Source organism: Dreissena polymorpha, chromosome 1 (assembly GCF_020536995.1).
Source record: "Dreissena polymorpha isolate Duluth1 chromosome 1, UMN_Dpol_1.0, whole genome shotgun sequence".
Classification (NCBI taxonomy): Eukaryota; Metazoa; Mollusca; class Bivalvia; order Myida; family Dreissenidae; genus Dreissena; species Dreissena polymorpha.
This window is the reverse complement of record NC_068355.1, coordinates 93,336,824-93,363,985: the sequence shown is the minus strand read 5'-3', so window position 1 is coordinate 93,363,985 and position 27,162 is coordinate 93,336,824. Positions and strand designations below refer to the sequence as shown.

The window sequence follows — 27,162 nt, the reverse complement described above, 5'->3', positions numbered from 1 at the left end:
TATAAATATTCTGAGGAGTTGGTACATATATAGTACCAAATCAAAAGCCGAAAATCCATATACCGAGACTGTTCTGAGAATTAGACAATTATATCAGACAATTGCCTTTTATACGTAATCAATCAACGTATTAAAAGTATCACTACTTTGCAGTTACTTCTTAAATTAATGTGACATATAGTCTCTTTATCTAATGAAGCCTCTATTATTTCTCTCTATCCTCTTCTCTCCTCTTTGTTATCATATAACCAAAAAAAAAATAGTGCCGTATTTACACGTATATACTATTTGGTGATTTTTTTCCCACAAAGATGGCAAACATCGGATGGCTATTTGAAGAGAACACGTTTCGTTTCGTTTATCAATTCTCACCGTCCCTTAATATTAAATCCATATTGTCCCCACTTCATTTCAATCAAATGCAAATTTACTATATCGTCATATATTTTAAAATACATAAGCACAAACATTAATTCAAACTAAGGTACAGGGAAGCATAAGTACAATCCACAATTGAATCAAACAATCGCAAATCCGAGATATTTCTTTATAACAAACATAAAAAGTTTCACATCCTAAAACAGTGGCATTACCAAAAGGTTAGCTTCATTAAAAATGTACATGTTAAGAACTGTGTATTACACATCTTAAATTGATTAAATAATTTTCGGCGTTTCTAAAATATGTTTAAAAAAACAACACTAAAACTACGTTTTTGTCGACATTCTTTATCGTTCGTCTAAATTCATGAAACGCAATATAACAAACGCATCACTAACAGTAATATTGGCTAACTACCTTATGTACGTGTACAATACGATTCAACCGAATGAAGTTTAGAAAACATAGTAGTTGAGGTGATAGGTTTACTGTATCATATACTATTACAGTGCGCTGTGGAAATACAGCCAACTGGAATTTCACAATATTACAAAATCACTTAAAAAAACATACTATGTTAATTTCTTTAAAACATCATTTCCACAATGTATCTGCACTCAACTAAAAATATAAAATGCGCAAATTTTCAAAAGGTGAACATACCCTGACCGAGTCCCGTGTGGCTTCTTAAATGCCGCCGATCTTCACAAGGCTAAGATGGACGAGAGTACAGCTATTTGGCAGGTCAAAGAACGAAGTTTCCCAACGATTCCCCTTTAACTGAAACATTTACCATATATTTTGTTATGTACTTATTTGAAAGGAAAATAATATCGACCGAGCTGTATACATGTTCTTTACCAACAGGTATGCTAATTACAAATTAGCGTATGCTGTAAAATGCAGATAATGACTAGTATTCAACAGGTATCGTCCTGAATGAAAGATGCTGGATGAAAGAAAACAAATGAATATGTGGATTCTCGAGCGCTAAACGTTTGCGGAAATTCCACGTGTTTATGAACTAGAACGTGATCTACACGTTGGCGTATGTGTTATATCTTGGAAAATCTTGGTTTTGAGTATTTTGAAAGAAAATCGCTGAAGGCACTCCAAATGAATAAAAACTAATTTTATGCAAAGGTATGAAGATGTTCCCATTATAAACACATAATTTTGTATATACATACTAATGTTTATTTATATATTACTTGAGATCCCTGGTTTAAAGGGGCATTTCCACAGATTTAGGCATGTATTGAAGTCTGTAAATAAATGCTTTATATTGAAAGATGTAAACATTGGATCTAAAAAGCTTCCGTAAAAAAAAAGAATAATATTTAAGAAGGAAAAAAAGTAACCCTGAACTGGTCTCGCACCACCGACCCCTTGAGTACAACTTTATCGCTTAGGAACTCGGCCATCCGTCCTCATACAGCACGTGATGAATTTTATACTTTACATACACAATCCTCGTAGTATCACAAAATATAACGACAATAACAGAATTATCTGAATTATTCGATCGTTTCGCGTTGCAACGCTTTATAATTTTGAGTTTTTAAAAGGTGAAAAGATGCATATAATGTATATTTTAGAGAAAGGTAATTTTTTTATTTTGTCAAATAACCAAAACGTGAACAGGCCCCTTTAAGGCTACATTTGACACCACCGATATAACGCTGTCAAACATTAAAAATCGGTACATGGGTGCGGCCAGATTCGACCGTAGACTCATACTTTAAACGAACTTAGTGAATAACCATTATCTGATATATCATCTATGGTACTTTCCTATTTCAAAAGAAACAGTTTGAAGTTGTTTTGCAAATAAAGTCTAAAATTTTTACACCCGGGCATTGGCCAGGTTTGTCTTCAGGAATATAATTTGAAAAACTGTATAAATGACCACTTTATAAAACTACATTCTTAATATCAAAGATATCGTTCCGTTATATAATAACGATGATAAACAGGATGTGAATAATTACAGAGGAATAACATGTGTACGTACTTTTGGGAAATTGTTCACTAAGGTCATTAACAATGGGCTTTACAAATGGGCTGAACACGATCATGTCTACATCGAGGCACAGGTAGGATTCAGGCAAAATATGTGAACTGTGATAACATGTTTGTGTTACACTGTGTCATAAATTGTGTACTCAGTGACAGAGATGGTAGGCCGTATTTGTTGTTTACACCAAAGCGTTCGATTAGTTGATGAGGTATATCATCTGGTATCAACTGTTGAAGCTATGCGTTATAGGAAAAATGCATCATATCATACATTCTATCTATACCAATGTGAAATCAAGAATAAAATTAGGTAGAACAATTAGGAGTAAGATATTGAAAATCATAATCACCATTCCTATTTTCTATTTATTTGAATGACTTAGAAGAACATTATATGTTAAATGGTTTTAAAGGAATATGTATTGGTATATAAAATTATTTTTGTTGTTATATGCAGATGTCATTGTAAGTATGGCTGCAACTGAGGAAGAACTAATTAAAGGTTTGTCTTTGTTAGGGGAATATTGTGGTGGGTGGAAATTATGTTTAAACACGAATAAGCATAGGTTATGGTTTTCAAAAAACGGGGACAACTTAGGAAATTTTTTAATTTTTGTAAAAAGACCAAGCATAAGAAAGTGTTACATCATTTACATACTTAGTACATAATCACTAATGTTTTGTAAATACCTTTGAAACACTTGCAGTTCAAGCCTCAAAGACTGTTTTTAATCTTAACTCATATTTAATAAATCATCCAAAAATTTCAATCCATACCAAATTGGAGTTGTTTGATCAGCTTGATGTGCCATTATTAAATTATGGGTCAGAAATCTTGGGCTTAACTGAGTCAATGGGAGTTGGAAGAGTTCACTTAAATGTTTGCAAAAAAAACCACTTGGCGTGAACATTCAAACACATAATAATTATGTATATGGGGAGTTTCGTATAACATTCTTGATAACTACAGGAGAAATTAATGTAATACGGTATTGGTTAAAAATTATACAGTTAGAAGATCATAAGTATGTAAAGTGTATTTAAAACCACATGTGTGAGAATTTAATAAATAGACAAAATAAACATTCCTAGGCAAAATCTGTTTGTGATTTGTTAAAAACCTTAGGCTTTCAATATGCATTGCTTAACCAATGTGAAGGTGATCAAAAGTGTTTTTTACCCTTGGTAAGGTCTAGATTAAACGATACATTTATCCAAAATTGGATGTCGAAACTTAATGATTTATCAAGGGCAATAAGTTACAGGCAGTTTTAAAAACTGGAATTGCAACCTTACATAAAAAATGTTAGTATACGTACGTTTAAGATCTGATCTGTGTAGATTAAGGGTTTCATCCCATAGATTAGATATCGAATCAGACAGATGGCATAAACCTGAAGCCATACCTTTAAAGAGAAAAAAACATTGCATTGTGCTTGAGGATGAATATCATTTTTGTATTAGAATATTCCTTATATGATGATATTAGGCAATTGTATATGACTAAATATTACTGGAACAGACATGATACACTTTATTGAATTAATGCAATCGGATAGTGCAAACACCAACTGAAACTTAACTATGTATGTATATAAAGCTTTTAGTCAAAGAAATCTTTTTCTATAAAGAAGGAATGTAGTTGAAACTTGTTCATAGTTTCATTCCATCGTTCCTCAAAAAGTTGTAACTCTGTTGCTCTGGTATCTTCAATACCATTGAGTAATTAAATGGTAATTAAATTGAATGCGTTTTAATTCCCTTTTATTATTGTTTAATTTGAGTTCCAATGCTATGAGGTTAAATTTTATTTTCACTTAAATGTATTATGAATATTGCTGGGCCAAGTGTGAGGTTGAGCGCTCCAAAACCGGTTTAAACCCCCAATGCTTTGCATTGACCGTTCCAAGGCGGTGACCTCAGCTTTATTCTTATTTGAGGTTATGTTGTTTTGTATTGTGCTGTATTGTGCTGTTTTGTACTGTTTGGGCAATCGGTCACTTGCCTTAAATAAAGGACCTACTAATTGTTTTTAATAATAATTCAATACTACTCCAGCAGCTGGAGTTTCACTTCTTTATACTGTATGAATATTATTATGATTAATTGTATATAATTCATAACTCAAACTTGACTTCTCGCTCTACGGTAGATTCGTCTGTATTGTCTTTGATGTTATCGATAAAGCATTTATTTTTAAAAATATTAAAAATGTTGTAATCCCCCCAAAAAAATTTGTCCTAGACCTTTTCACGTATTTGTACTTTACTTAACAATTATGAAGTTCAATACTGATCACATGCCATGCCTTTATGGATGTTATTATGAATTGCTCATGTATACTCATGGACTGTATGCCTAATGTATATATTATAAAAACTAATATGTACCGTGTGGTCCCAGAGAAGATTGTAATAGCTACTGTTATAATATTTCTATATTACAAATGTCATTGCTGGATCAACTGTTACATTATTGAAAATTACTTTGTAGAGGACTTCTAGATAATGATACACATCAAATATGAACGTACTTTTCCCTGTAAAAGACAATGTAAAATTGGTGACCCCAGGACGGGCCAGTTTAAACCACGAAAACATAGATTTAATCACTTTGTAAAGGGAATCTAGAGGATGCAAAAAAATTAAAGCTTTCGGTATTTCGGTTTTAGGCAAAAACATTTGTATTCACTAAAAATGTTTACTTTAAATTGTTAATACTTGGGGCGGCGCTAGATTTGACCTTTGTAGAGGTCCTCTTTACGATGTTTTTAATAAAATATATAAAAATTGGCATTCAAGGTTTTGGATAAGATAGTATTAAAACATGTTCACTACATCAGTAAAACTAATGGCATCCGAGAAGGGGCCAGTTTTGACCAAGGAGCATAATTTAAACTAATTTTGTAGCAAACTGTATGATGCAACAAAATGATTTTTAAAGATGGGGCGGCGCCAGCTCTGGTTTAGTGGAAACATTTGAAAAATGAAGACCGTAATACGAAGCTACATACAAACATAAAACCGGTATTCTGGCTTCAAAGAAATTATGGTTTAGTTTTCTATTGTGAAACACTTTTTTGGGCGCGGTGAACTAATTAATTAATGGACCGGAACAATTGGTGATATTTTCATGAAGGTCTCTCCAAAGAATATTCCCGTGAAGTTTTTTTGAATCAGATGTCATTAAACAAAGTAGAAGGTCGAACTCACACCTACTCACACTTACCCAAGCACGGAGACACACAAACACACATTAGCTCGTTTTACTCAGATGAGCACAACCCTATTGTTTTAATTAATTCAATGAAAAAGGACTTTACATAAATGCAAATGCATACGTACCTGCTCCTCTTTTGTTTGATGAATGATCATATCTAGAATACTTGAATAGTCTGAATTTTGGTTCTTGTCGATTTGGTCCTTATATTTCTTTATGTCAGTCAAATGTTGGTCCTATATAAATAAATAGCAACGTTTTTCAACGAATAGACCAAATGCCATTACAATTAATACTATATTTTCAGATTTTTTTTCTATTAAATTCGACAAAATAAACTATTTCCACTTGTTTAAAAGATTTCACAACTTTCGTCTGAATCTTTCCAAACTTGTTAAGTGTTTTTATATCATTATTACTCGAACTCTATTGAAAATGAAAAATATCGGAGCAATAAATCTATTATGATCTTTAACTGAATTTCAAAGTATTGTGAAATGCAGCTTCTTTATACAATTTACAGTTTTCATTCATTTTTTTTTCAAACTTTTACAGTGTTTTCATATCAATGAGTACTCAACCCCTATCGTAAATGAGCAACGTAAGAATAAGTTCAGAATCATCTCCCCTTGAAGTTGAGAAAAATATGAAATTATGCTTACAAGATGAAGCAGATTTTTTAAAACCTACACAGTTCTGTTCCATTAATGAAAACTGCACACGGATACCAGTAAAAAAAGAAAACCAATGTAAATAAAATGAACTATGAAATATTTGGGGGTTACAACACAAAATCATAGATAATGGTTATTTGGGTGATATAACACAACATCATAAATAATGGTTATTTGGGGGTTATAACACAAAATCATAGATAATGGTTATACCAGTATCTTTTTCTATTTTGTTTAAAATAATCGGCCAATATATTAATATTTACAGTAGAAAAAAAATCGTTCCATGTAACTTCACTGAGTGCCTTTTACACTGAAATTCCCGACGCCCTTTGATGCTTTGCATCAATACTTATCTTGTACACATTGTATTGCATGACATATAATTACAGACATCAGGTGTTGCAAGGGCAAATATTTGTGATGGTCAGTTCTAAATATTACATCAATGGGTCTTGTCGTGTTAGAGAATATTATTTGTTCTATACGAGTATATATAAATCATGTGACCCTGAGAAATGGTCAGTTATGATCCTGGAGATTTTTTAGCACCATTATATGATGGTCAAAAACCGAATATAATCACCGTAGGCCTCGTAGTTTCAGATGAGAGTTTTCGAAGTACCACAATACTGATAAATACTCAAGCCATTACAAAAAATGGCACATTCGCCCCACTGTCATAATTGGCATATTAATAATTGGCCCATTATTTTTTAAATATGCCGTCATGATTTAGCTTTTGTTCCAATATGAACCAATTTGTTATCACCAACTAGATATTATTTTGACAAAATAGACGACAATTCGGCAATGACTGTGATATTATAAACATTACAAGCCTTCATAAGTACCATGCATTTCCCAGACAGCTCAACACCGAATATTTAAATTATGAGTGCAATTAAGTATGCTTTCATATAAACAGATAACACAAAACAATAACCCAACTATTTAGATCACTTATAATATGCAGAATATATCAATTAATTATTTCTCGTAACCAGATTAATATTTCACAACTTGTTGATTTTTTAGTTAGCGTGAAGTCTGCGCACACCCATCTCTGTGCCTGACATAAAGTGTACATTCTATGTACACACCCATCTCTGTACCTCGCATAAAGTGTACATTCTATGTACACACCCATCTCTGTACCTGGCATAAAGTGTACATTCTATATACACACCCATCTCTGTACCTGGAATAAAGTGTACATTCTATATACACACCAATCTCTGTACCTGGCATAAAGTGTACATTCTATGTACACACCCATCTCTGTGCCTGACATAAAGTGTACATTCTATGTACACACCCATCTCTGTGCCTGGCATAAAGTGTACATTCTATGTACACACCCATCTCTGTACCTGGCATAAAGTGTACATTCTATGTACACACCCATCTCTGTACCTGGCATAAAGTGTACATTCTATGTACACACCCATCTCAGTACCTGACATTAAGTGTACATTCTTTGTACACACCCATCTCAGTACCTGACATAAAGTGTACATTCTATGTACACGACCATCTCTGTGCCTTGCATAAAATGTACATTCTATGTACACACCCATCTCTGTGCCTGACATAAAGTGTACATTCTATGTACACACCCATCTCTGTACCTGGCATAAAGTGTACATTCTATGTACACACCCATCTCTGTGCCTGACATAAAGTGTACATTCTATGTACACACCCATCTCTGTACCTGGCATAAAGTGTACATTCTATGTACACACCCATCTCAGTACCTGACATTAAGTGTACATTCTATGTACACACCCATCTCAGTACCTGACATAAAGTGTACATTCTATGTACACACCCATCTCAGTACCTGACATAAAGTGTACATTCTATGTACACACCCATCTCAGTACCTGACATAAAGTGTACATTCTTTGTACACACCCATCTCAGTACCTGGCATAAAGTGTACATTCTATGTACACACCCATCTCTGTACCTGGCATAAAGTGTACATTCTATGTACACACCCATCTCTGTACCTGGCATAAAGTGTACATTCTTTGTACACACCCATCTCAGTACCTGACATTAAGTGTACATTCTATGTACACACCAATCTCTGTACCTGGCATAAAGTGTACATTCTATGTACACACCCATCTCTGTACCTGGCATAAAGTGTACATTCTTTGTACACACCCATCTCAGTACCTGACATGAAGTGTACATTCTATGTACACAGCCATCTCTGTGCCTTGCATAAAGTGTACATTCTATGTACACATTCATCTCTGTACCTGGCATAAAGTGTATATTCTATGTGTGTAATAAAAAAGTCATGCAGATTCAAAAAGCATTAAGCTGCATTTACAAAAAAATTCTCGCTACGCTATTTTTACAAAATTATGACATAATACACAACTTCTTTCAATAAAGGTGTAATAGTAAATAATTATTGACATGTATAAAGACAACGTTTGAGGCTTTTTGTCAAAATAAAAACAAGAAATATCTTTTAAAAAAGATATACGGCTTTGATAGTTCAATGAATGAGATCGAGGATAGCGAATGTCTTTTTCTGTGCAGTTCTTAGCTGCATCACACGCAGTACGGGATGTTACGCGGAGTTTTCGCGGCTTATTTTACATTATTACATATTGCTGGTCATAAACCTATAGATACAAAACAGAAAACCAAAAGAAGAATGGAAGGGAAATTAAAACATATGAGTCAACCGGCCACACGCGAAGTATCCGTTTTTATAGGCGCGTTCTTCGAACAAATCTGTTTTAGTGGTTTGTCGGGCATTGCTTTTTGATTCGATTATTAACAGTATCGAGAATCATCGCGCTCATGCTTAATACATAGTAAATATGGTGGAATAATTATTGTTAAATTAATCAAAAATAATACGTATCATTGTATTGTTGAAAACACATTAAGAATCTATTATTGACATACCATAATTATATTGCTGAGTATCTTCATTTAACATATTTCTGGTCAAAAGAAAATTCCATGTCACCTAGTTCACGGATAGCGTCTTTATTATAAAACGATTATTTTACTGGCCGCGAACTCCGGTGATGACCTGTATATAAACTCTGACATTCACACACTGGCCGCGAATTGGCCCGATACCTCGCGGGTTGAAATGCAATGCATTAAAGTGAGGCCTCGCTTCCACTGCTCTTTATACTTTAACATGTTAACATGTAGACAGGAATATGGAAGTAAGTACTAAATATGAGAACATAGCCAAACGCTTTTGCGCAAGCAATCCTCTGAAAATAAAAGATGCACGCACAAACTGTATTGATGTCGAGAATTGAGTGTAAAACTGTTCTATCTTTAAGCCTTTTCATTAGAGATAAAATTGTTTCATGCAGTAAAACAGTGTTACACAGACGCGGATATGTTTCCAATGTTCTGGTGGTATACTCAAATCAGCCAATGGAATAAATGAAGTGTATTCATTCGTACCTAGCCGCGGGAAATTTTATTTGAATTTTATTGGACACTTACAAAGGTCAGGTAAGGTGAAAAGCTGGCTTATTACAGCTATGCCGAAAAATACGCTTATTTTCTCAGACTGCCACAACCCCATAGTCCCTATGTCCAACCCTTCATGCCCCGGTAGTCTGCCACTCCAGCTGTACTGCTGTCAGATGGACCGCAGATGCTTCCAGCAGAGGTCAATGTTGCTAGCATTCAACCAGTTGTGGTTGATGGAAATAGTGTCTTCCTTAGGAAACGTAAAATATGTAGTTTAAGTTAATAGTACAAAGTGAAAAAAATTCGTTGTTTCAATATTTGTATTGACGTTATTATGTTTCATGAAATTTTCAGACAAAAACATGCTGGCTTTTTCTCTTTCAAGCCTAGCTGGTGCAAATGTGAATGAAACTTTAAATCTAAACATCTTTGAAAAAAATCTTACCAGATTTATAACCTTGTGGTGCCAGCATCTAGGTACACACATAACTTGACCTTGAGACTGGATAACCTTAACCCTACGACCTTTGACTTCTGCACGTGGAAAAAATTTGGAATTTTCCAGGTCACTGAATTTGTTATCATAAACCAGATTTCCAAGTGTGTCCTTAAAGCTTTTCTCACACCCTGTGAAATCAACAGTCAAGTATTACATAGAAGTGGCTTTACGTGTCTCCTTTCTTGAGCTGCCACAATATAGCTTATAGGCTGAATTGCATAATTATATAATTAATTGAATACTTGGATTTGATTCCATTCCTGCATAACTCCTAGTATTTACAGATATGATATTTGTGACGAAAAAAATAATACTTACCATTTGTAATGCTCTTAACTATCCATTAAATGCAGCTTAAACAGTTTTCTTTGTATAATTTCAAAACTTTAAATGCTGGCTGTCAAGTTAGGCATTTTTTTAATAATGGACCTACTGCATTTTTTTTCATCATGAAAGGGCCCACAGTACACGTTCACTAAATACAGAAGAGATGTGTTTTTATTACTTTTATTAGCATGATAAACAAGGGATTATCGCTATTTATAAGCCCCTAGACAAATTCAATGTTTTCTTATCGGCTTGTACACACATCTCTGATCAGTCAATTGCCTCCTGTGATCTTAAATGCTTCATCTACAGTATCGATGGTTAATCTAACACGTCTTTTGATTGGCCAAGGAAAGAGAAGCAGCGAATGCAAGCAAAAGATACAGGAGGTCGAAGATTTGAAAATTGGAAGCAATTAGAGAGGTGATATGAATAATTGGCATGAATATGAACTGGAGGGTTTCTTTGTCTAAACCAAAGGCCCATAATTTCGCCAAAAATCAATGGACCGGAACGAAAGTCATACTTCATCCGTAACTTAAGTCATGTAGGTAGACTGACACACCAAATATAAGGTTAATATCTTAACGCGTTTCGAAAAAAGTTTGGAAAATGAAATGCCGGCCCGACAGACGGTGCTATTTGCCACTCTACCGGCGTTATAATAATCAGCTCAATTTCAGAAAGGGTTCGAAAAAACCCGTCAGGAAAACGGTTTTATAGCAAAAAATGTAAGTTCAAGGCCCATATCTTCGCCAAATATCAATGGTCCGGAACGAATTGCACACCTTATCTAATGTTCATGAGGCGATGTACACTCACATACCAAAACTCAGCTCAATATCTTAGTTAGTTCCGTCAAAAACCTACTGAAAACGGTTATTATAGAATAAATTTCAAGGTTCAATCTAATGTCTCAGTTGCAGACGATTTGGATGGTTTATCTGTATTGATGATGGGGAAAGTAAAACTGTGCAATAGATAATAAACATTTAATGAGGAATTTACTTTAAACTTTAGAGGAGGTTTGAATTCAAAGAGAAAATATAATGGTTATATGTCAGTCATACTTTAAGATACATTTCTTAAGAAAGGTTTTTGATTTTCAAAGTTTGCTTTCTTTCTTCATCCAACATACATTTTTGAAAGTGTATGCTTTAAACATTGGTGCGAATTTCAAGGTCAAGGTCACACTTAGGTCAAAGTTAAAATGTGGGCATACTGGTCAAACATATGTTGAGGTCCACAATGAGAGATTTTGCACCTGTGTCTGTGGCACGTGCAATTTTCAATTACATAATGATTATCTCTTGTGATATTGTTCTTGAACCATCGATGAAAAAAAACGTACACAAGTATAACACAAAATTAATATAAAATATAGGTCATTTATTTAATTAAATTAACATAAATTTAATACAGATTCACATAATTAACTATTTAACTATTTATGATCCTCATAAAAAAACTGCATAGAATACATGTACGTATGAATTTGTCTCGCGATAAAAAAATGTTACTAATATTTCCATTATTGAAAAATTGTATATTGCAAAAATGTTCAAAGAAAATGAAACCCAATGCTATAGAAAGTCAATTTTTATCAACACTCTAAAAAGAAAATTTTATTCATTCCTTCATTTTACATTTAAACACAAAGCATAATTTAATTGCTTAACTGGAATGAGATTACATGGTTTCTACCTGCTTTTTTAAAATAAAATTTCAATATTAATTAATCAAATTATTGGACTACTATAACCCCTATTCCCCACATGTTAAGCCCCATGACAAATTTATAATCATATGGTATGTAAGGGTACTGTATTATACAGTTGAAGTTCATCATTCTAAAACAATACCTTAAAAAAAAAAAAAAGAAATGAAAATAAATTAACAGGGGAGATTCAATACAATTAATTACTAAATCAAATTCCTATAAACAAATTAAGCCACCAATTAATTACTTTATCAAACTCCTGTACACAAATTAACCCAATAAATACACAACTTTAATTTATGAAAACCATAATGACTTGTTAGTAGGAAGTTCACATTTTCTTCATGGAATAACTTATCATGTAAAAGGAGCATAATCTGTAAATTCATTGTTAACACCTTAAATAATATAAACCCAATTACAATCAATAATTGCCAGATTAGCGATGGTTCATGATGCTTAGTTCCTCCTGCTCACGTTTATCTGACATGGCGACAGTGAGTTTCGCTAAGAATTGACTGAACTCGTTCCGCACTGACTCTCCCTCCTCCTCTATGTTGGTGTGAACCACCGGGATGTTACTGAAGCACTGAGCTGAAATATCGGGAAGATAACACCATCATTTTGTGCTTGTTAATGCAGGATATTAGATATAAACAAAGTGAATCTTAAGCTGCACCAGCAGGAGAGAACATTTACTTATTATCTTAAAGATATAACCTTACCTGTTTGTCTGTAAGCAAGAGGACATACCAACTCAGTTGACATTTTGATGAACAGTTGATGCAAGAAATATTTATGGAGAAAATGTTTGATAACCATATTACATTTCTTTATAGAATGCTTGTTAGTCTTGTTAGTCTTGAAACAAATGCAATAGATGTTTAACTTAATATATGATTCACTTATAGTAAGCCATTTAATCCCCCATGACTGGTTATTAAACTGATTCTAGATATTACAAATAATTACAAACACTTTATAAGCAGGAAAGGAAACAATAGATTATATTTAAGATTGCAAGAGTCATAACTCAACAATTCCTAAGGCTTTTTGTCATCAATTTATAATCAAACATGTCTTAGATTGTATGACTTCAGAGGTATTCATTAAATATGGTGAAGAAACAATGAAAACTGCTGAAAAGAAAGAAAAGTTGTTTACTGACAGGTGGACCAATCATAAACATCTAATATTGTGAGGAAACATATGGTGAAAATAAAACAATAGATAATACATGAGATTAGCTTTTTCAAGAGCAAAACTAGAGGCCCATGAGGGCCTGAATCGCTCTACTGGCTGGAATCAATCGGGCTCAAGCCCTTGATAGTATGAACAATCTGAGTAAGTTTTAAATAAACAGACACAAAATGGGAAATTTATCGCATAAACAAGAAGAAACGTAAAATTTAAACTTCAAATGGCTCCTTTTCAACAATAAGTTGGACAAATTTTCTTCACTCTCAATGGGGTTCTGGCCCTTGATGATGTAAAACATCCGTTGAAGTTTCAAAAGGATAGAACTTTATATGTAAACAAACAAGAAATGTGTTTGTCAGAAACACTATGTCCCCTTCTGCGCCGCTTTGATTTTTTTTACCTTTGACCTTGAATGATGACTTTGACATTTCACCACTTAAAATTTGCAGCTCCATGAGATACACATGCATCCCAAACATGAAGTTGCTATCTTCAATATTGCAAAAGTTATGGCAAAATGTTTGTTTTTTTTCTCAAATTCAAGGGGAGATAATTCTGGACTTATAACTCCGATATTGCTCATTTTCAATAGAGTTTGACTCATCATTCAGATAAAGACACTGTGAAAGTTGGGAAATGATTGGATGAAAACTGTGGACTTAATTGCGTAAACAAGCCTTATTCCACAATTTTCTCAAATTCAAGGGGAGATAATTCTGGACTTTTTACTCTGATGTAACCCATTTTCAATAGGATTCGTGTCCTAATTATTACATAAAGACACTGAACAAGTTTGAAAAGAATCGGATGAAAACTGTGGACTGTATCGCGTAAACAAGAAAAAGTCTAATGCACGCACGACGGAAACCACGCCATGACATAAGCTCTTCAGGCCTTCGGCTAGTATAGCTAAAAAGATCAGTTTTAAGACAGTGTGTTCGACTGTTCTTCCGCTTTGATAGTACAACATAAATTTTCTGTCAGTCGTTTGATATAATAACCACAAAGACATACTTGAAGTTTTAGCAGTGATATAGTCTATGTTAACTTAAAGCTGATAATTTATAACTTGAAAGCAAGAAATGGGACAATGCCAGGAAACTTGATTGTCAACTTTTCACCAATAAATTTATTTGAATTTATATAATTTTTAAAGCTTGGCCTGCAAGTAAGTTTCTTGCACACAACATTACAGCCCAGTACCTCCATCAAAACTCAAGTAGTCTAGCAGTAAACCATTTTAAGTTTACGAAAGAATGACCTTGACCCATCTGGCCCAAAATACGATCTCACTTTAGGTCTGTGTGTAAGCTACCTACAAACAAAAGTACAGTACAAAACCTACATGAAAACTTAAGTTATCAAGCAGATACTCTTTCTCTGGTTTTAGTAACAGTGACATTAACCCCACTGGCCCAAAAAGCAACCTCTTGATATATCAGTGTGTAACCATCAAACAAAAGTTTGTTAGCTCGCCCTTATTGATGTTTTGGAGCGCAAAATTTGTATCTATTTTTATCAACAGTGGCCTTTACCTAACTGGCCCCACATCCCACCCCATGCTAGTTGTTCATTTCAGCTATTAATAAGACGTTTTGCACCCAATAATTACCTAAATTTACTAGGAATAACAAGTACTATGAGGGGCATAATTCTGCCCAAATGAAGGTCAGAGTTATGGGCCTCTGTCTGTGGCCTTGCATAATGATCCCAAAGTACCAAAATTGGCATAATTTAGCTTAATTGCAGTTCAGAGTTACATGGAGATGCTGCACATTTAGCTTAACTTGGCATTATGCAAACACCAAAACCAACATTTGGGTGAATAGTATAGCTAAGACTTTTCATTGAATAGATGAGCAAATAAATAATCAATACAACATAATCAGAATATTTTACAACATAAAGCAGAATTGTCAAGATGCATGCATTTCTGTAAACCTAACCTCTTACAATAATTTAGCACATTTCAGTAGATCAAAATTTTCCACTTGCGATTTAAAAAAAATCAGAACTTTCGAATAAGATCCTATAATACACAGTGTTTAACTACAAACTGATTACATGTATTTTAATCAAACTGAAATCATTTAAATATAGCATTTTTATAAGGCAAAACAGTACAGCAACATTATTAAAACAAGAGCACCGCCTTGCGGGTGCAGACCGCTCATCTATTTTTCTTTTAAAGGTGAAGGGACCTATTTCAATACTTCAATCACAAAGGAGGGAGGGGGTGGGGTGGAGAGTATAGTGTGGGTGTGTGGTCACTTATTACATTATCTTCAAAAAATGCAAAAAAAAATGCAAAAAAAATATATTTTTTTGGGGGGGGGGGTATTCTTGGGTTGGATGGTTGGATGGTACATATATTTCAAAAATTAATTAATTAAAAAAAATATTTTTGTTTTTTAACCATGTTTCCAAAAAAAAAAAAAATTGTTTTTTTTTTTTTTGGGGGGGGGGGGGGGGCCGGTGGGGGTAGAGTGTGAGGGTGTAGTCATTTATTAGATGATCTTTACAAAAAAATGGAAACAAAAAAATTGGGGGGGGGGGGGATTCTGGATGGTTTGGGTGGGGTCTAATGTGGTATGTCAGGTAAGAGTTTTATGTCAAAGTATCAATCAAATCTAATCATAAATAAAGAAGTTATGGCAATTTTAGAAAAATTTAATAATTTGACCTTGATAGTCAAGGTCATTCAAAGGTAAGGGTAAAATTCAACTTGCCAGGTACAGTACCCTCATGTTAGCATGAAAGTATTTGAAGTTCTAAAGCAATAGCCTTGATACTTTAGAAGTAAAGTGGATCTAAACACAAAATTTAAGTTACTAAGTAAAAAAAGGGCCATAATTCCATCAAAATGACAACCAGAGTTATGCAACTTGTCCTATACTGTCCCCTTTAAATGATAGTTTGCGAGTGTTCCAAGTAAGAAAGCAATATATATGATACTTTAGGGGTAATGTGGACCAAAACACAAAACTTAATCAAATTTTCAATTTTAAGTATAAAGGGCCCATAATTCTGTCAAAATGCCAGTCAAGAGTTACATAACATTGCCTGCACAGTCCCCGTAAGATAGTTAGTAAGTGTTGCAAGTATGAAAGCAATAGCTTTGATACTTTAGGAATAAAGTGGACCTTAACACAAAACTTAACCAAATTTTCAATTTTCTAAGTATAAAAAGGACACATAATTCTGTCAAAATGCACGCTAGAGTTATCTTACTTTGCCTGCCCAGTCCCCTCATGATAGTAAGTAAGTGTACCAAGTTTGAATGCAATAGCGTTGATACTTTCTGAGAAAAGAGGACCTAAGCACAAAACTTAACCGGACGCCGACCCCAAGGTGATGACAATAGCTCATTTTTTTTTCTTCAAAAAATCGATGAGCTAATAAAATGGTCATCATTACATCAATAAACAAGAGATGTGTTCGTCAGAAACACAATGCCCCCTATTGAGCCGCTTTGAAATAATTTTATTAATTTTTTTTACCTTTTACCTTGAAGGATGACCTTGAACTTGAACTTCCACCACTCAAAATGTGCAGCTTCATGAGAACGCTGCTTTGAATTTTATTTTATTATTTCGTTTGACCTTGAAGGATGACCTTGACCTTAAACTTCCACCACTCAAAATGTGCAGCTTCATGAGATACACATGCATGCCAAATATCAACTTTCTATCTTCAATAATGCAAAAGTTATGGTCAACGTTAAAGTTTTTTTTTCGGACAGACAGACAGACTGACATACACACTGACATACTGACTGACGGACAGTTAAACTGCTATATGCCACCCTACCGGGGGCATAAAAAGTGTAAGCATCCTGTGCTAACGAGATACATGATTAATACATATACTTAATCATTTGCCATGGAAATCTAGACTGATATGGTAAGGGCTAATGCAAACAATATGAATAAAATTGTCATCAAAATAAACATGCAAAGAAATAAAGGATTCTACAGGGAACAACATCTTACCAGAAGGGTGCGCGGAGGGGGCTATATGAGGCGTGAAATTTTTAATAAGGCATGTTTATAGTAATAACAGAACAATTATGTTTGGAATATAATCAATTGTGAGATACTGTATATAACATGTACTGTTTGAGAGAAATAAAATTTTAATGAACAGTTGAAAAATAAGTTACACAAAAACAAACATTTACTTTACAGTGAGAAGCCATGTGCACACAAAAGGGTCTGGCCATAATGGCCCTAAAATGCTAACATGAGTTAAAGGTACATAAATTGTCAAAGAAATGGAGCTACCAACATAATGTTTTAATCCACTTGATTCAGATTCAAAAATGGCCACAAATAGTCGAAACAAGAGATTGTCAAGCAATATGGTCCCCTACCGGTGAAACTCCACCATTGTCAGTAATTTTTTTATTACATTTGTTGCCATAGCAACCAGAATTCTTGACCTAGGAACAAAATGAATTGACGTGCATAATCTCCATATTGCAATCGTCCATGTTTCAAGTTTCATGAAAAAATATTAGGAACTTTTTAAGTTATCGCAGAATCCAGAAAAGTGTGACGGACTGACAGACTGACGCACAGAGCGCAAACCATAAGTCCCCTCCGGTTTCACAGGTAGGGAACAATAAACATTCTCGCCAAGATAAATTAATATTGAATCCTTAATTGAAGATTGGTAATATGGGTTTCCTACCATTTGACCTGGTCATTAATGTTGAGTAATTTGTGTAGTGTCTAGAGGAAAAACAGTTTTTCTTAGATTTGATATGGAAACCTAATTTTTGAAAACACATAACCCATGGGATATTGAACTTGTAAAAATTAACGTTAAAACCATCTTGTCTCTTCATCCAGTGATAAAAGAGACTTCTATATTGGTAAAACATATTTTAATAAGTACTTTTCACAGAGCATGGCCCATATTGCTCAGGAGAGCTAACAACTTGTAACCATACAAGAATGTGATGACACCAAAACACCAGACTTGATACCAGATATAAGTGAACATTTAAATGAGCCTGGCTCTGTAAAAAGGGGGTTTAATGCATGTGCGTAAAGTGTCGTCCCAGATTAGTCTTTGCAGTCCCCACAGGCTTATCAGGGACAACACTTTCCGCCTTAACTGGATATTTGCTATGAAGAGACTTTCTGTAAATGATAAATACCATACCACATGCATTAATCCCCCTTTTCACAGAGCACGGCCTATATAGAAACTGACAAATAACATTTAACTGACTGTTATATGGGTAGCCTTTGGATACTTACACAGTTGCGACTTTTCCCTTTCAGGAGAACTAGGTTTGTGGTGAGCAAACACACAGCATGACGTTTCCTTGATACCTTGCTCTTCAATGAAAAAATTATGCCTGAAAAAAAGTACAATAGGTATGATTAAAGAATATGTCACAAACTGTGGTCACTTATAGGAATAAAGTATGTCGAACCAATCAGAATTCATTTGTATATTTAATGTTTCAAAATATTTTTATAACATCCAATTCTTACAAAAGACCTGAACTGATTTAACATACCAAACTATGATAAAATGCATCATTAAGAAACAAAATAGCTGTCAGAAACCATGCACCTTTGAGACACAAACTATCAATTTTAAGTTACAGAGTGTTTAAATCTATGGCCTTTAATACAATTAAATGAACATCACTGAATATAAGATTCAAACTGCAGCAGGGTTCAATGCACGCTACCAGTTCTCCAGCTCTTTGTCATGGTTGGGCTGGTCTGGGTTGTACACAAATATGATTCCTGTGGTGTCCTTGGCCATAGCGGGCCAGCAGGTCTCAAACCTGCAAAAAGACACAACTCATGCTCCAACGCTTTGGAAACAAAAAAGACACCTCATTTGATTACGGCATTCTCATATTGCAAATAAAATTGCCAAAAATAAATACAGGGGACAAATGGCACCAGAGAAATTACAAAACAATGTTCTTCATATTTGCTAGTCTCAAAGGCACTTGACTGATTGTCTATACAATTCAGGACAATGCACTCAAGAATTAAAAGCATTTTAAGAGATTCATGGAAATATTTTAGTGGTAGAGAGACTTTTATGTAAATACACTGGTTACAATTTGGTGATATAGTACATAATGCATGACCAAAAACATGGGACTTATGATGAAGTTATCATTTCATTTTTGAAACGCTTATGGCTTTGGTTTATGAGATGATACTTGAAGCTCAAGCCATAAATGAAATGTACACAGCTTACTTCTTGTCTCCACTGCAATCCCAGAGCTCCACTTCCACAGTGGACTGCCTGCCATGCCCTGCCATAGGGTTGTGATTTTCAAACTCTAAAATTCTGAATAGGTAAATCAGTATTGTGTTTTTTAATGTTAGTTTGAAAGGAACAATAAGGATGAAATCTTTTTTTTATTGAAACAAAAGAAGAAATTAGCATTAGTTTATATAAACAATTTAAAACTTTGTTGTTCTGCAAAGTAAAAAAATAATTGACTAAATTATTTATATAACATCACAACACTTTCAGTCAAATTAACACAACATATTCAAACAAAACAAATATATTCTCAACATTCATTTTTTTAAATACAATATTGATAATTTTTTATCAAAAAATATTTTGGAAAGGTAAAAAAACACAATTCTTTAAAGACTAAGAATTTTAGCAGGGGGAACAAAATATGATGACCTACCGTACACCTTGAGTTGGATGATAATCACCACTGGCTGTTTCTGTAGCATCTGCTAGAAAGTTAGAGAGGGCTGATTTCCCACTCTGCATAAAGAAATAAAGGATCTTTTCATTATAAGGTAATGTTACTTGTTTTATTCCTTTCCACAATATTGGGATAAAAGAAGATCGGCTTATATTCATATTAAATTTTCTAGAGATTTTAACCATCTCAATACTTTTTTCTGATCTTCCACAGATAGACAAACTGAGAATGATTTAACATTTAGCAACAGTTTCTCAAACTAAAGTAAAGACATATATAAACAAGAAATGTGTTTGTCAGAAACACTATGTCCCCTTCTGTGCCGCTTTGATTTAGTTTTTTGACCTTTGACCTTGAAGGATGACCTTGACCTTTTACCACTGAAAATGTGCAGCTCCATGAGATATACATGCATGCCCAATATGAAGTTGCTATCTTCAATATAGCAAAAGTTATTGCAAAATGTAAAGTTGGCACAAACCAACAGACAGACCAACAGACAGGACAAAAACAATATGACCCCACTATAGTGGTGGGGGACATAAAAAGCAAACCAACATACTGGTCGTGTACGTAATTCCGGCCACTTTTGGGACTATTTTAACAAAATCTTTTGTTTAAGGCAACTGGTTGAAACTAAACTTCGCATACATAATCCTGGGTTCACAACTCACCAAGCATGAAAATTTCAATAGAATTAGATCAGTGTATGTTACTTTTATGAACAGAAATTAATGACATATAAACTATCAATTTTCGTAGGGCAATTGCACCTAAAAAATCGACCACTTCTCATTTTAATCTGCAGGTACAATTACAAAGCAATATCTTTAGACAAATGTCCTCATTTTAAGAGTATTTATAAAGGTTTACACAAACAAAATTTTCGACTTGAACCTTAAAATATATGAAACATTATTATACCAGTTACTCCCCCTACCTATTTTAATAAATCAAAACAAGCACTGTTAATGGGAAACTGCAAATTTTACAAAAAATATTTTTATTAGTTTTTATAAAAAAATTCTTACATCGCTAACAAAGTAAAAACATTTTGTTTAAAAAGTTGACTTTAGTGTCAATTTTTAGTAAACGCTTATATTTAATTTTACAACATTAATATTCTAATCAAGGGAGGTAATTTAAATATTAAAAGTTTATATTTAGGTCCTGATTTTTATGTTTTAAATGTATGTTTTTATTCAATTAATTGAAAATACCTTAATTAAAGTTTATCAGATAGAAATAATAATAATTTTATGAAATATATTTTTTCTTATATCAGTATAATTTTCGCAACGGATGATGACGTCACTTTTCCCATGTGAGAAATATTTTGTGTTATGTTTGAGACATTTTAATGCTTCTTTAATTTCCAAAATATTGAGAGTTGGGTTGGTTTTCAAGTTGATTGTTCTGAAAATAATCAAAATATGTGTGTTTAGATCATGAAACTGATTAAACACAGGTGGCTGATTTTTTACGTACAGGCCGGAATTACGTACATGACTAGTAGCCTTAAAATCTCTAGAAAATTACAACTACATGTACATGTATTTATCAAATTGTTCATTAATATTAATTGTTCATTAATATTAGGTGTTCTGCTTTTACCGCAAAATTTCAAAGTTTTTTCCTCATAAAACTATGAAATTACACAATTTCCGTGAGGAAACAACTGATTGCCTGTTTTATCCATGGCATAAATGTTCATTTATATTGAAGACTTTGTATCATACACATGTAAGCAGAACCTATTGTCTTTTTTATACAGCATTATTTAATGATGTTAGCTATACAGTTATCTTAAATGCCATCTCCCAATAGTTATACGCCTGACTTCTCTTGTAAGAAGGAGTATTTATTAATACTAGACTGTTTATATTTCCTTGAAAGAATGAATGTTTCATAATTTTAGTAAATAATTTCCAACTAGGTTTATATCTAGTCAAGACCACTATTTCTTGATTTATACGGTCAAATCAACTATGCACCACCTGTGCAAGTAGTAGCATTAACATTATCTTCAAGATGAGCCCTCATGTCGTTTGAAAGGTTAAATGTCCTATTGCATGCTTGGGTTTTGCATCAGGTTGTTTGTCAACATACATCTAAAAGTCTTTTTACTAAACATTTGATGCTTGAGTTCATTTGTTATAAAATACAATAAATTATTGTAAATATAAAACCATACATGCACATGCTCTTATTATAGAGACAAGAACCTGTATTCATAGGAAAATATTTACAGTAGTTGAGTGGGTAAGAACAAACCACCAGGTTATCTAAGTTGGTAGAACGACTTAAAAGTTTCCAGGCTGTGGTGAGTTGGGGAAACCCGAACCGGACAATTTTTCCCCCAAGGTTTACAAATAACCATATGATCTCCACATCAGGGGCACTTTTGTTCCAAGGTTTACATTCATAAAGAGGCAGAAATAGAGGCATAAAACTGACTAGCAACGCAGCGTGGTGATTCTCCAACTGTATACGGACATGATGCGCCTGCGGACATCAGAGTTTGGCTTCTGTCCAGATACAATTTATGGCTTCCAGCTGGCTGGTCACTATTTTGTCAAAAGGCCATCAATGGGATTTTCTAATTCTTATGTAAATACAATAAAATTGTATGCTACAAGTGCTTAATTAAATTTGGCTGACACTAGTATTGATGACAATTTTAGGAATTAACAAAAAACTGCCTCTTACATCCTTCCTTTTTTCCAAAAAGGCTTTTAACAATGTATGTGACTTTAGACAAAGACATCAAAGTTGGAATGTATATCATTTTGGTGATTGTTTTAATGAAACTCTTCTGAACATATTTTTGTAACACTCTGTCAATACTCTTAGCATACTAAGCAGTTTTCTTACTTAGTCTACTTATAGACTACATGTGACGGTACTTTTTATCATTTTGACAGTATTTCCAAACTGTCTTCATGCACGCATGGACATGGTTTCATTTTTTAAGAATCTGTTAAGTCAAATTAAACATCCAGTATGGTAGCAAAAGCAGTTTATATGATTTAAATATATAAATACATGTGCCATTGTCTGAGTGTTTAATTAATAATACGTCAAAATTAATAAATACAATTGGTAACAAGAGCACTGCATAACAGGTGCCACGCTTGGCTATGGGTGCAGTTTTGAATAAATGAATAAATGAACACAGTGACCTTGACCTTTGACCTAGTGACCCCAAAATGGGTGTGGCGTGTAGAACTGATCAAGGTGCATCTACATATGAAGTTTCAAAGTTGTAGGTGGAAGCACTTTGATTTTAGAGCCAGGTTAAGGTTATAGCACGACGCAGACGGCGGACATCGAACAACGAGCTGGCTTAATAATGACAATGCCTCGGGTTGAAAATGCCGAGCTAAAAATGTATTTAATATGATGTTGAAAAAAAGTTAATTCCACTATTGATGGCTTATTTAAACTCAACATTAAAAGTGTATTTTCAGTTGATATATTTCTAGCAAGGGGAATTTCAGCCTCAAATAAGCTTCAAAAAACAACATTTACACTTGTCATGTGTTTAACAAATTGGATTGTTTTGGATTAAAGAATGTTGTGTTATTAGAATGAACCATGATTCAATGTTGTTTTTTGTCAAGTTTGTAAGTCAACACCAAAAATTCCAACAAGCATGTGTCATCTGTCAAAAACTGATTTGGTGGATCAGTTAATAATAAATAGTTACAATTGCCATTTGGTGATGGATAGAGACAGAAAAAGTTTTAAGAATGTGGTATGACATTGTCCGGTTTATACAGATCTATAGAGGAATCAATCTAGTCAGGATTATGTGACTATTTGTATATTTGAGGGAAACTGTTAAAACAAGTTAATATATATTGTTATCAATCACTTAATATCTGTTTTCTTTAAGGGTCATAATGCACAAAATAATCTCATTTGACACAATAATTGTTTAAAACAAGAAACCGTCGGAGATGGGTGATGCTCCCCAAAGTGTTTTTTTGTCACAATATTGCACTATATATTCAGATAAAAGGACAGTAGTTGGGGGGACAAGAATTTTGTATATAAAATTTCAAAGGACCATAACTCTGTGAAAAATCATCCGACCAGAGCCCGCTGATAATATGCACATCTCCTCTTGGTAGTGAAGCTTCCCATAAAGTTTCATTGAACTCCGGTCATTAGTTGCTGAGAAATAGCCCGGACAAGAATTGCACTATATGTACAGTATATGGAAAATTTCAAAGGGCCATTACTCTGTGAAAAATCATCCGACAAGAACCCGCTGATAATATGCACATCTCCTCTTGGTAGTGAAGCTTCCCATAAAGTTTCATTGAATTCCGGTCATTAGTTCCCCCATAGGGACTCGGCCCTTAATCCCTGTTGGGGTCCTGCGGTCCCAGACCCCTAGCTTAATTTTCCGGATTTCAAATTTGGGTCAATTGACATCCCTGGAATTAAGAAAACAAATATGTAACCATACAACTTATCGACTTAGGAAAACAACCAACACGTAGTATTAATGGAGCATCTGAGTTGTTGCCGAACGACATAACACTTAACTTCGCAAATATATAAATACGATATATATGTTTGTACATTAATATTTCGGTCCTATGAATCCCAGTCCGGTCCTGCAAGTTATCTAAGACTACCGGACCGGATGTCCTGTGGACTTAAAATACTTTTGGGAATGTCTGGAGCATAAAAAAATCAACACTGGGAGGGGGCACCATCCCTGTCCCACCCCAAATGGTCCTGGGCGTCAGAAAAAAGACTCCTTATAATCTTCTTGTTCCTGTTGACTGCTTATCAAGAAGTCACCTTGCTCAAGTCATATACATACTTATAAGACTGTTACAAATTCTCTTTCTACTGGAGAACAGTAATTCATTGAATACCTCCCAATATACACGGCACAATTTCCTCCTTATTATCCACCTGTAGACACTAACAATTTAAATAATTATAAACTAACACCAAACTGAGCACCTTTGAATAGTTTTAACCCTTTATCAAATAGGCGCCAGCACAAAATCTTCAGACTCGTCTATTTACAAAGAACTGCTGTATTGGAAGTAAAGGCACTGATGTTACATATTTTTACAAAGAGTATTGTAAACTATACATTCTAGTATTAGCAACAAAAGCTTTATAAATTTAACATTTCTTAAATAGTTTTTTACCGATTGATGGAATAGTTGTATCCACCAATTTATACAGTGAATCGAACTGTTAAGGAAACAAGTAAAAGAATTTCTGAATTAATGCAAACAATGCCGCAATAAACAATTTGCCTTTAAAGATTTACATTATTCCCATTAAATCCAAGTCAAAATTATTTATTTACAACATGTTTAAAAATGCAAAGCCGATAGTTCCATAAACACCGGCAACTATGCGCTTTGTTTACCTGGTATCGAGACAAGAGTACTCCATTGTGCTAGGCATTAGGCTAACAAAACTTCGAAAATTCAATTCACTGAAGACATTTATACAAACTGAAACAGTAATTGAACTTTTCTATAAATACTTTTAACAATTTAATTAGTTTCTGTTTTATCTGTCAATCTTTTTTTGAGCAACATGGAAACGAAAAGGTGATCAAGAATTGCAAAGACACAAACGTTTGCAATGTGTTAAAAAAAAATAATTGGCATATATGTTTCTTTTAAAAGATTTGATAAAATTAGCATCCAGTCAGGACAGGGTATACTTACTGAACATGTGTAGATTGTCAATTTACCTATTTTTGTGATGTGCATGCATAGATTGTTCAATGCAACATTTTCTGAGAATTGTGAAAAAAGCGAAGACTTTTCTCTAAAATAAATCAAATACATAAAGGTGTTGTGTTTACACTTTTGCAGTCGTCTGCAATCTATGTGCAAGTTTAATGAGGAGTACCGACAGTTTTACATGATATGGTGCTGAAGGAAACTTGCGCAAATCTGTTACAAAAAGAGCCAAGAGGATGAAGAAGTTCCAAAGATGATAAATATTTAGAAAGAATAAATTTTAATTAAATAATAAGCAGATGTAAATCCAAGGTTTTGGGTTACAGTAAAAAATTATTTTAATACCTCACAAGGGCCAAGAACGAGAATTTTTGCCTTAAACATATTTTAATCAATCAATTCTTAGTTGCAGCTAGAATACCGTGGAATGCGTCCATCGATATGCCTACTTCCGGTTTAGGCTAAATAACAACTACATGCACCGGCTATGTTCAACCATAACAGTTAATCCTATTCGCACATACTTAAACATTTGAAATTCTATTTCGCCGAGGTGTCCTATTTCGAATCGTTTTGCGCCTTAAAAAACTCGTTCAGCCGAGATATTTTTCCGCTTGTTAGGCCTATCAATCAGGTGAAGTAAATATGTACTTGTGTTTACTATCGCTACATATATACTGTAACACTAAAGTATGTCTATTTTAATGAATGAAGCTGTACTATAACCTAGACGTAGATATCTACGTACGTTATCTACGTTTCTGCTTAAACCAAGCAACTTTCAAGTGGATTACTACAAACATCATACATAATTGATTTGAGTTCTTCAAAACTGACATTAATTTCGTTTCTTTGGGAGACATATTTCCTTATTTACTTATTATTTCGGTATCCGTATTTATTTAAAGCCCATTAATTGTTATCAATAAGATGTGTGTTAAACATTAAACCATTCGATCCCTCCCCCAACTTGCACCCAAGTCCTCCATATTTTGAAATTTGTTTAGATGTGCGTTTCAAGATTGTTTTTACTTGTAGCATAGGCTACAAACCTCTGTGATTTTGGTCTCTGATTTGTCGATTCCTTAAATAAAACGGTTTCATCCTTTCATCTCAAATAATTAAATTATGTACAGCAAGTGACCTTACGGCAAGTGACCAAATATCAACCTGAAATGGTCTGACTTGGCACTTTAATAAGCAACCAA

General features: G+C 33.7%; 1 protein-coding gene across 5 annotated transcripts in view; it reads right to left on the bottom strand.

The window, feature by feature from the left end:
- Positions 1-26,444, bottom strand: part of LOC127841054 (intraflagellar transport protein 22 homolog) — a 219,312-nt gene extending 192,868 nt beyond the window's left edge. Inside the window, exons 1-8 of one of the 5 annotated variants that reach the window (XM_052369576.1) lie at positions 26,300-26,416; positions 24,470-24,667; positions 20,199-20,281; positions 19,751-19,843; positions 19,224-19,322; positions 18,781-18,881; positions 17,506-17,526; positions 11,968-12,907 (exon numbers count right to left, since the gene is read on the bottom strand). In XM_052369576.1, the coding sequence (XP_052225536.1) occupies positions 12,753-12,907; positions 17,506-17,526; positions 18,781-18,881; positions 19,224-19,322; positions 19,751-19,843; positions 20,199-20,281; positions 24,470-24,550 (633 nt within the window). In that variant the 5' untranslated portion in view covers positions 24,551-24,667; positions 26,300-26,416 and the 3' untranslated portion in view covers positions 11,968-12,752. Of the gene's footprint in view, positions 1-11,967; positions 12,908-17,505; positions 17,527-18,780; positions 18,882-19,223; positions 19,323-19,750; positions 19,844-20,198; positions 20,282-24,469; positions 24,668-26,299 lie in introns of those variants that run through there. The other 4 variants (XM_052369585.1, XM_052369601.1, XM_052369607.1 and 1 more) reach the window with 4 other exon arrangements.
- Positions 26,445-27,162: the final 718 nt, after the last annotated feature.